Below are 11794 nucleotides of genomic sequence, written 5' to 3'. Positions count from 1 at the left end.
GGAGCGAGCGGTGCGAGTCGGCACTCGGGGTGAATAACAATACATGCTTCGTCCGGGAGGGCTGGCCCGCCAAGAGCCGAGCCAGGGGTTCGCGCAGCGTATGGGGTTTCGCCTGTCAGCAGGCGGCCAACAGATCTCCGTGCGTGGAGCTCCTTCCGTGAGGTCTCGGTAGGGTTTCAGTTGCAGCTTAGTAGGGAAATGCGGAATAAAAATCACAAAGGTGACTTGCTCTGAGGGCAGCTACATAGTGTACAGTGCGTCGTCGCATTTGATCTTCCTGCTGTTTTTATGACAAATGCACAAGAGTGGGTTTGCCTGGAAAATGATTTGCTTTGGGTTTGATTTTGGTTGTTTTTTGTTGTGACTCAGTTGTTCTAGCACCTGTTTCTCTTAGGAATTCATCGCTGTTTGTGTCAGATGGGTAGGATGGAAGTTGGAGTTGGGTGGCATGAGGTACCCATGCACCTGCCTGCTGCCTTGGTTCATAAGGGGGAATCCCATCTTGGTATAGGTCGAAATATTGGCAGAGAGTGTGATGCACTGTTGTACAGTGTGCACCGTATCCATACATCAGATGAAGCTATGAATTAGTTCAAGGATAAATTGTTTTAAATCGTGCAGTTGTTTAACTTGAGAATTAAAGAAAGGTGAGGAATCTGTTTTGGATGTACCTATGTTTTAACATTTTTAATGTTTTATCTCATTTGTTATTGCTCTGTTGGTTGTTGCTTACTACTTTGCCAAGTGATTAGGTCGTCCTTTTGCTGAATTATTGTTGCTGATGTATATCAGCATAAAGACTGTTATTGATTGTGAGGAGAATTCACAAAAGCAATGTATTGACCATCCAGATTTCTTTTAGGATTGTTTCCAGATTTCATGGACTTACTATCAGTTCTTAAACATCTTTTGCATATCCTGTGTTGCATGTCTTAATACCTGCTCTTAAGATCTTGTACTTTCCTCATTTATTATCTTTCAACTTGAAATGAAGGTCTCATTGTGAGTGACTGACTTTATTATCTGGTGGTTAATTTTTCTATAAATAGTACTTCAGTCTTAAAAGAACTGAACAAACCAGTTTTTATACCACTGAGAACTGAAGTTGCATGTATCAGATATAGCTAAATGATCATGATTTGTTATATTATAGATGCTGCCCAAAATCGATACCTTTTTTTGGCATGGATTTTCTAAGTACATTGTTAGTGTTGATGTATATTGAGTTTTTACTCAAGTTGGTAATAACGATCATTTTTGTAAAGCAAAATACTCTTACAGTCCAAATGTTGACATGAGGATTTCTACAAATTTATAGTATTAGATGAATGCAAACTTAAACGCCAAGCTGCTCAGTGAGAAGTAAGTTTCTTAGTACTCCTTACTCAGTAGCTAAATTAAACAGTAGTTTTCATACTGTCAGTCTGGAGAGGAACAGGTTGGACAGGGCCTACCAGGCTTGATCTTTAAATCCTAATCCTTCAGACACTAGAATGCGGTTAACATTCTCTCTTTGTGGCTTTTCCAGGCTTCTCACTGCAGTTAGTCTGTCACCCACAGCGGAGGACTCTTCTGATTTAATCAATACGTCACCATTTTTCCACCACTCATGTAAATAAGCTCCCTTTCAGTTTTATGGAATGGAATTTGAACATGCATACAGATGCATTTTCTTTATAATACCTCCACAATTCATTTTGCAAAATATCTCTTTAGTTTCTAGAGTTCTAACACAAGACTGTGTTGCATTGATACTAGGAAAGATTTGCTTCTGGGAGTGAATGAAGCAAAAGAAAAAGCAGAAGATTTAAAACCAAATAAATTAGATTGTGATTATCTGAAACTCGTTAGGATTGATTTTACTGTCCTTCAGCATATAGAGTTTGCCCCACGGAATAGCTTCAGAATAAAACCTCCAAGAGCTGGAAATACCAATAGCTCCTCTTTAGAATGCTCCATGATCCTTGTTTCTACATGTTTATCAGGTTAATGAAAAATTCCTTTATATGGGCGTATGAGCCAGTGTCTAATGGCTCTTTGGTTTTGGGCTGCACAGCTAGGAATCGTGTGCATTTTTCCATAGCACAGTTCATAAAGTAAAATTACTGTATTGTAGTAAAATGTCACATACTGTAATAAATTTACTTAATAAAGAAATTCTATGTTTCCATAATTTATTTCCGGCTGTTCTCAGCAAAACACTTAATGCGTACCTGGCAAGTACGTAATTATTCCTAAGATTATCTCATTGTATTCATACTCAGTTTCTCATATCTACAACTCACTGTCCCCATAATTAAGACCCAACTCCACCCTGAACGTGCTTGTAGTCGTATCTGGTTCTCCTCCTGAGTTAGTCCCAGTGGAGCCATAACTGCTATTTCTGATTTCGAAGTTGAGTATTTGCAAGATTGAGATCTGTGCAGCTGGATACCTTTCTTTTTTATGTTTTCTTAAAACTCGTAGACTTGGGGTTTTTTTTATTTAGTAGCACTAAGTTGTGTCACTCAGATGATGTAGAAATTGGAGAATTACCTATGGAGCCATAGTATTAGTGTCTTTCTACATTTCACTGTGGAAGAATACTGAAGGTGGGATATAACTGCAACAACAGTCAGGAGGGAGCAGCATAGCTGGGCTGCTTCCAGCGCTGTGCTAGAGTTTGCTTAGGACTGGTTTACTGCTGTTACACACAGCTACACTGGAGTGAGTGGTTTGGTAACACATGTAACTTTAAGAAGTTTTGTTTAGTATGCTTATTACCTCTTTTAGAAAACAAGTCTATCTTTCTGGTTTAATACTAATTGGATTATTTGTCCTGATTTCTAGTGGAATCAGATCTATAGTATCAGAGGGAGAAGGTGTGCATATCCAGATAACTTTAATGTAGTTGATTTCAGTCAAATTTGACTGATGTATACAGGTGTCAAAAATAAGTTGCTACAGATTTTGTGAGACTAAGGAGCTGTGAAGAGGAAACAAACTCCATCTGGGTCTTGAATGTGGAAAAAGCTGTGGCATAAATGCATATATTAATAGACAGCAGATAATCTATGTAGGTCAGAATGTTGCCTTAAAAATGTAAATAATACAGTGGAAAGAGCTTTAATTTGTACAAGGAAGCACCGCACATCTGATCAGAAAGACATTGGAGCTGGTTAGGCCTTAGTGCTCACTGAATTATTTGTTAGTACTTTTGCTTCTTTTGTCCTTTTTACCATGACTTGGCAAACATCTTCTTTACCACAACAGAATCTTGTCCTATTCCATTTGAATAGGAATGACATTCTCTGGTTTTTTTAAAATAGTTGTACACAAGTTACATGCTAATGTATGTGGCAAATAAGGTCATAACTGAAAATTATATTTCAGTAGATTTCAGTACATTTTCTGATGCACTATCTTAGATTTATTTTACCATAGGTTGAAGAAATAGTACTCTTCACGCTTTATTTAAAAGAATGAAGAAATATGCTTAAATGTTACTTTGGAATATACTGTGTAATACTGATTCCAGGAAATAATTTCTTCTTGCGTTTTTTCTTAATCTTTGCTCACACTGATAAGAAAGATCAGTGTCTGTCTCCTTTTTTTCACTGTTTGTTTCCTGCCTTCATTCTTTCTTGTGTATCCATTATTGAAGAGACAATTGTATAAAAGGAATGTAGGCTTCAGAACTTCTGTCTAGTTGAATAGGCAAGTCATATATTTTTGAACTAACTATGACAACTTATGAAACTGTGGTAATATACGGTACAGGGGAACATGAACTAAATTCCAAGTTGCTGAAGTCTTTTAGCTCTTATATTTGCAAGGTGATATAAGAACACTTCCTTGTACATTTGTGTTAAAATAAAGAATAAAAAGATGGTTTCTTGTTTCCTTCTCTTGCAGCAACTGGTTAATACTTAAGGTCATTGATAGTTAGATCACGCAAATAATAATGTCAGCAACCTGACAAGTAAAATACTGAGTTTTTGAGTTTGTATTTTGACAAGTACAGTATAGGAAAGAACACATTTTTTTTACTTGTCTTCTGTGTAATACACAGCTATTCTTTTGCTGGTCTAGGATCTTGAGTACTTCTTCCCTTCAGAAAATGTGTAGCTCCATGAGCACTGGAATTAAAGGAGCCTGATTTCCTTCAGATTTGGTTCACTTTGTTGATTGATACTGATATGCAAGGTATGAGACTTTCCCTTCATGGAAGCAGTTTATCGACTCTCGGCTTTATTCAGTTACCTATTTTCAAGAAATGGTTGAATTTCTTAGTCCTTAGTTGCTTTGTTAGCTCTAACAAAAAATGATCAAAAGATTCAGAAGTTTTGGGGGAGGATTAGAAGCAATTGCATATAATCCCCAGGCATGCACGCATAGGTACGTGTACACAGTGTGAATATGCATAAACTGCAAGGCTGTGGAAGTTCTATTTCAGTATTCTTTTTGTGGATTACTTCTGTATCTTGTTGGATCTTTGGTTAGATGTTAGAGTTTTCGACATGTGTCTTACATTAACAGATATTGGGAGAGGACTGTGAAGCTTTTTTTTTCTTATCTTTTTAGGATAATACATTGATGCAGAGTTGACACAATGGAGTCCATGCTGAATAAACTGAAGAGCACCGTTACAAAGGTGACGGCTGATGTCACCAGTGCCGTCATGGGAAATCCTGTTACCAGGGAGTTTGATGTTGGCCGACATATTGCCAGTGGTGGTAATGGTCTTGCTTGGAAGATATTTAATGGAACTAAGAAATCAACAAAACAGGTGTGTTGTCAAGTAAAAAACTAAGTTTGTAAGCTTTAGATAACAGACTTGGTAAGTGGCATTTAAACAAAACCAATCCATCTGGACAGACTAATGCTGAGGGTAGTACTTAATGAAAGTGAAATGAAACTAAGAACTCAACATTATTTAAATATGATGTTCTCAGCTACATAGCTTATAATTGCTTTAAGCCTTCACTGCTGGAGAAAGAAGTGATTGTACACTCCTGGCATATAATTTGAGACCAAGATCAAGAATCAATCTGAGTTAAAAGTGATTTTGCAAGAAGGAAGAAGCTTGTTTGAATGTGGATCAGTTCCCCAATTTGTTTTACCTTGAAGCTTTTTTTTTTGACAACAGTACTAAGCTGTTTTACAGTTTAAAATAATCATGAAGTATGCCGTTGTTTGTTCTCAGCAAAAGAGACTGTCTTCTTTTTACTCAGCTGCCATAAAGGAATTGAGAGGTTAGAAATACTAAGTCATGAGGTACAGTAACAGGAAGGCATGGGATAGAGGAGGAGGTTGTGGAGGGAGAGTTTTAACTTCACTGTGCTGCTTTCAGATCAGTATTGTTCCCTTTTAGTTTCCTCAGAGTATGAGGTTGTAAAGCACTTTTTGAGTCAATTGGAAGTCACATGTCAATGAACGTGGGATTGTGACTTTGGAAGAAGGTTTGCAGGAAACAGAGTTTAAGAACTGTTGTTCTAGAAAATGGTTTTGTTGTACTGAAGAAATGTGAAAAGTCTTTTTTCAAACTTGGAGAGGAAATAAAATTTTTAGCGAGTAAATGGAAGTGTCAGTAAGTTATGGCCTTCAGTTAAATTTGATGCTGAAGTGAAGTCACTTAGGCAGTGAATCAGCTTGCTACAGATGTACAAAAAAGAAATGGTTGTAAAGGAATAACTTTGGAAAATGTATATATGGTTGATTCGATGGTAGGGAAATAAACTCTAGCAAATAGAGAAGAAATACACTATGCAAAATAAACAATATGTGAAGAATGTGTGATCTGATTGTGGTAGAATGTGAATAATGCTAAGCAGGTGCTTTTCTTTTGCCATATTCTCAAGTATTTGTCTAGCTATTGCAAAACTCTTTACATCCAGTATTTGCTGAATTTACCCAGTGTACCAATTGGGTTAGGCTTTCTTTTGGTCTTATTCAACTATACAAAGAAGTGGTAACATTGAAAGTATGGTAAATTCGATAGGTTTTATACAGTCTCTATGCCCAGTAAGAATTTGACCTGCAGGAGGTGTAGCTTTAAGGTCTGGAGAGTTGTAGCAACTTGCTTTCACTGCCTAATTGACAGAGTGTATATAACTTGGTTCCTAGCGATCCTGTTTTGCAAACTTTGAATGGATGTTCTGACCCCTGATTTTGCAGTTTTAGTCCAGGTGTTACCACATGTGATCCTGCAGTATCTCTGTAAATCCTGACTAATGTCTGCCATTACTGTATGCCATCACTAGGCATTAAAAATAGAACAGCAGTTGTACTGCAGGGAATTCTAGGTGGCTGGTGGTTTGACATGAAATTACTATTCATTATTAATGTTACCAGTTAGGTAACGTCATGTCAACATTCATTTTGCCATTGTGAAATAAAACTAAGCAGCAACACGAACAGTTTATGTTGTGTTGTATTGCAATATGTGTGTTCCTTAACATTATTTTTTATTTCTTTTAAGTGTACGCTTTGGATGTTGGCTGGGCAATATGGCAGTGGTTGGCTGTCATTTTCCAAGTGGTAGCAGTTGCTTCTGTGAAGCGATTCACATATTTGCTGTGTTGTGAGTGTGTATACCTAATCTGAAGCTACAAACACTTAGCTTTTTTACAGTAAAGGTGTATTGTAATCAGACAAGCAGGATGTAGGGGCTTAATTGACTGTATTGTCACTTTACAACAACATAAGTAATAATTTAAGGCATTGTAGCCTGGTAAAATAGCAAAATTTGTAGGTTTTGCATTACAGCAGTAGAGCTGATCAGAAATATTTGTTCTCAAGACAAATGGAAGTCAGCAGTCTTACAGAAGTTTGTCCGCTGAGGTTAAGATTTCAAGTATCGATTAATTTGGTTCCTAATTTAAGTCAGTGGACAGTTACAAATATTCTGTCTCTGGTGGCAGCAGATATGTATGATTTTATTCTTTACACAGTTCTGCCTGGTTCCTGCCTTGCTGGTTTTCCTCGATTTTTGAACGTTTGTGCTTGTGGATTTTTTTACCATATCTTATCTTTTCTTGCTTATTTTGTAGCTGACTGAATAACAACCTACCTGCGTGTGAGGAAATTATGTAACCTGTGTGCATGTATTTCTCTGGTGCTATTTGGTAGCTGATTTGCTGCTTTTTGAAAGATTTGAGTCTTTCTGGTTACAGATGTATACATAAAGTAACATGTAACTAATTTTATAATATGTATGTCTGCTCGTCTTGGATTTGTTACCTTAGTCGTCATACACTTATATTTTTTTTCTTGCTTAATATGACAGTTGTCCTTTTTTCTACTTAGAAAGTATGATCATAAAGTAGATGGGGTAAGGTCTTGGTGTTCTTAATGTTGGCACAAAACCAAGCAGAATTTAGGAGGTAGTGGTTTGCACTTCAAGGCTACTGTAGTTGTGTTTTAACTTTTTTTGTGGTAGTACTAAATATGTCAATGGTAGGTAAGTGAGCTTTCTGTTGTTTCAGCTGTGCCTACAGTAGCTTTGGAATGAAAGCTTCCTGCTATTGAAACTTTAAAGGCTAATTCATTTTAAAACTGAAATTGTTATACTGTATACCTTATGATTGAAACAAACTGATGGGAAAGTAGGGTTATACAAGAACATTGGCAAGCTTCTAAAAATAAACCCTTCAAAAGCTAGAGTAAAATCTTTTCTGGCAAAAGACCAGAGTAATACTGGAATGCTTTCTAGTATTTTAGTTCAGAGACTATTTTGCTTTGCACAGTGGGAGGCTTTGGTAAAACATCATGTGTTTGCATATTGGGTTGCATTTGATTATTCATTAAAAAATGCATGAGTGCATATGAGTAAAATAGAGAACAAAAAGGAACGGGAAAACAAACATTAAGTTCTAAAATCAAGCACTCTGGCTGCTACCTTAAAATTTCTTTTGGTTTTATGTTCATGACTTAGTCTTTAACATAATCACACTGTAATTTTTTTCCACAAGTGCACTACATCGTTCAGTTAACACGATGGATGATAAGCTGTAGTCATTAAATATTTTGTGGGGTTTTTCCTTCCTTGGTGTTCTGTGCTTAGTCGCTGGCATTATTACTCCACAGTATTCAGAATGTCATTGAAAATAGAAGGATTTGAGTTTCTGTAGTGTTTATCACAGTAGTGCTTGAGTGTTGTACAAGTGGTGTTAACATGCTTTTTCAGTATGCAATGAATGTGAGATGAACAGGAAGATGTATTGCTATTCTGTTGTCATTACATTTCCACAGCTTCTAGACTCTTTAATTTAGAAATACTTTAAATACTTAATAAGTTCTAGTTATGTTTGCATCTTTTTTGACACACAAACCCAGTGTGTTTCTGGATTTTTGCATTCCTCTTGGGGACAGGAGAGAAAGTGTGACATACCTTGGTTGCCTGGTTGCTTTTTCTGATCAGGGAGAATTATTTCTCCCCTCCAACCCCTCCCTTCTTTTTTTTTTTTGTTAGCACTTACGTTATCTAAGATAGAAGCAGTTTTTGCATTCTCTTTGGTTTGTAAGGTGTTTACATGGGTAGATAAGGACACATATTTTAAACTGTCAATGTATGTTTTATAAGGAATGCAGGATTGCAGATGCACTTGGAGGATGTGGTGGGTTGACCCTGACTAGCAAGCAAGCGCCCTCACAGCTGCTCACTCATTTCTCCATCCCTAGCAGGAGGGGGACAGAAAATAGGAAGCAAAGCAAGAAAATTCATAGTTCAGGATCCAGTCAGTTTAGTAGGTGAAGGAAGGGGGAGGGGGGAAACAAAGCAGAGGAAATTGCTCAGCACATCCCACAGGCAGACTCGTGCTTAAGCTAATCTGCAAACAACAGCCTCCTTGGAAGCCAAAAACCTCGTCTTCCTCAACTTTGGTTTTTATCACTGAGCATGTTGTTAAATGATATAGAACAGGCCGTTGGCCAATTCAGGTTGACTCTCCTGGCCACCTATTTAAAGCAAGTTATCACACAGTTCAAATAATTTTGATTCTTGACACTCTACAATAACTATATCTACAACATCACTGTGATAACAATCATTTTCATACTTAGAATACTGTAATTTCTTATACATACTCATGTGAGCTAATTCTGGGTATGTAAAAGTTCTGTCAAACTTCAAACAAGTCATGCAGGATTGCAGCAAGCAATGAGAGAACTTACTTATAGCCATCATGAAATATTCAAACCATAGCTGATGTCCCATACTACCCAATTTAAATAGTCACTTTCTTACTCTTTTGATCTGCCATTAAACAGAAGTGCTTTCACAAGTGCTCTGTTAATTTGAAAATTTGTTATTGGACATATACTGCTCAATATATTCACACTTTGTACTGGAAAATGTGTGTTGTTTTGATAGTGATTATAGTGTATGTCTTCCATTCCTGGTCATTGGTTCCTTCCTGCCTTGTGTCAGTATTTGATCCATCACACGTAAGAGTTGGAGCAGGCAGCTGATATGGAGAGAAGCAGAAAAATGTGCTTAGTTGAGTTAGTTATAGACATTCACCTGTAATGGCTTAATGAAACAGGTACCAGCTAAAAAATATAAACCATTTTTTTAATTATTTGATTAAATTTATTTTTTGTATATAGCCTATTCCTAGAAGTCTTTTTTCCCCTTAATTTTAAATCAATAATGTAACTGTTCCTGTGAGATTTTAGTTAGAATAATCGTTACAGAAAGTGCAGTGCAAGAGCATAGAATTCCTCATGGAAGAGAAAACTGTATTCTCGTATTCGTAATGCTTTTGTAGGAGTATAAGAAAGAAGTTTTTAATTCCTTCTTTGTTCAGTTGATTTATTTCTTTTTAATGATTTCCAAGATGGCAATGTAATCTGGTATTTTATTTCACATCTACCTCTAATTTCAGTTTCATATACATTTCTTAATTTGCAGAGGTTGGTTGGAAGAGCTAGTGTCTCTGTTTTTAACATCTGCTGCTTTTCTGGGACTGTTTTTTATACACAATTAAGCTTTAAAAATTCTTGATGTTTTATCATGTGAATGGTTTGATCAGATTAATAGATTACTGTGACTATAAATTATCTTTCATGAATGTTTAGTTTAATATAGATCATACTGGTTTGGAGCTGAACGCTGAGAAGGGTCTGGTTTAATAAAGCAACACCTGATATATTTAATGCGAAATGAATCCACATATTCTCAGAATATTTTAATAGTACATTGTTGATGTAAATGTGCTTAAATCAATGTGCTTTAAATGTGCTTAAAATCAAACTGTTTTCTCTTCTGTGGGTCTGTTGCTTTGTCACTATGTAGATAGTGGTTATAGTTTACATGTTGCTGTTTGCAAGATAAGAAGCAGTAGTACCTTGTCAAATATATGTTCCAGAGGTTATATGCAGTATTTTGTCTGGGACAAATTAAGGACGGTATGTATAAATACATATACATTGAAATACTTATTACTCATACCTAGCAGCAGGGAGAATTGTACTCTTCATTCAAAAAATGCCTCTGTGTGCATGCGTGTAATTGTGTACAGACTTGTTTTTTGGCTGTGTTACATACCAAGTAGATTTTGTTGCTTATTTCTAGGAAGTGGCTGTTTTTGTCTTTGATAAGAAGCTAATAGACAAGTATCAAAAATTTGAAAAGGATCAGATTATTGATTCTTTAAAACGAGGTGTTCAACAGTTAACCAGGCTTCGACACCCTCGACTACTTACTGTTCAACATCCGTTGGAAGAGTCCAGGTAAGCTATAGTAGAGAACAGTTTTTCTTAGTAATTCAACAAATACATCTGATGAGATTAGATTTTACTGTTTGTACTCATGTGAGAAATAGCCCACCATCAGATTTACTTGTTTTTTCCCCCTAAGCCATAGGATGCATTTCTGATGTGAATCTGGTGAATCTTAATAATGATCTGTTGCATGTTCTTAGTCCAATTGCAGCTGTAAGGCTACATGTGACCCTTAGAGCACGGAAATTTGGTACTTCAGTTAATTTTGCATTTAAAGAAGTCTCTTAATATTTGTTTTCTTTCAAAAAGTTTGTCATATGTTTATTTAATTTATGTACTTAGTGCATATGAGAATAGAGATGTTTGGTGAATTGTATGTGTTGTTGCCACATACATATCCTCAAATGCCCATTGAGGGAAACAATATTCAGTGTGATTTTGTAGTGCTAATTTGATTTATATAAGGTTGGTTGCTAGGCACAATAGTGGGTTAATCTTACAGATTTATCTTTCAGCTGTAGTGATGACAACATATGAAAATCTAACAAATAAAATGAAGCTTGCATGTTAAAATAGAAAGCTGCTCCTGCTGAGGAAGATTGTGGAGATTTTAGAGGTTTTTTTCCAAAGTAGTTTTTCTAAATGGTAGCCTAATAAAGATTCGTGTGCATTACCTTTCAAACTTCTACGTTTTTGATTGTGTCTGTTAACATTCTATCAAATGTATTGGCTTCTAGGAGCTGAGAATACTGTAGGAATGCTGCTTCATCTTTGTGATGCCTACTTTGGGAGTGATTTCTTAGATTAAATGACACTTGCATATTCGTATATGTCTTTACTCCAGTACTAAACACATTTTTCCTTAACAAGGGTTCAAAGCTGTCATTGCTTCTGTGGTTCATTATGCCTCTCACAAAAGCCTAAGGAACATTAATTAGGTAATTGAAGGAAGCTCTCGGTACTCTAAAACAGTAAATAAACTATTACACACTAGATGGCTGGGGGTCATCTCAGTCATAGTGTATGCAAGTGAATCACAGAGTATACCCCAGGCTTCTTCCTAACCTTGTCACAAGTTCCATTGACTCAG

The 11794-nt window shown here is 36.3% G+C and overlaps 1 protein-coding gene across 1 annotated transcript in view; it reads left to right on the top strand.

The window, feature by feature from the left end:
* The first annotated feature begins 4591 nt into the window (after positions 1 to 4591).
* SCYL2 (SCY1-like 2 (S. cerevisiae)) overlaps positions 4592 to 11794 on the top strand; it is a 28851-nt gene continuing 21648 nt past the window's right edge. Inside the window, exons 1-2 of the mRNA XM_009876648.1 lie at positions 4592 to 4768; positions 10556 to 10713. Of these exons, the coding sequence (XP_009874950.1) occupies positions 4592 to 4768; positions 10556 to 10713 (335 nt within the window). The remainder of the gene's footprint in view (positions 4769 to 10555; positions 10714 to 11794) is intronic.

This window comes from Apaloderma vittatum, unplaced genomic scaffold (genome assembly GCF_000703405.1).
Source record: "Apaloderma vittatum isolate BGI_N311 unplaced genomic scaffold, ASM70340v1 scaffold499, whole genome shotgun sequence".
Taxonomy (NCBI): domain Eukaryota; kingdom Metazoa; phylum Chordata; class Aves; order Trogoniformes; family Trogonidae; genus Apaloderma; species Apaloderma vittatum.
This window is presented reverse-complemented; position numbering and strand designations above follow the sequence as displayed.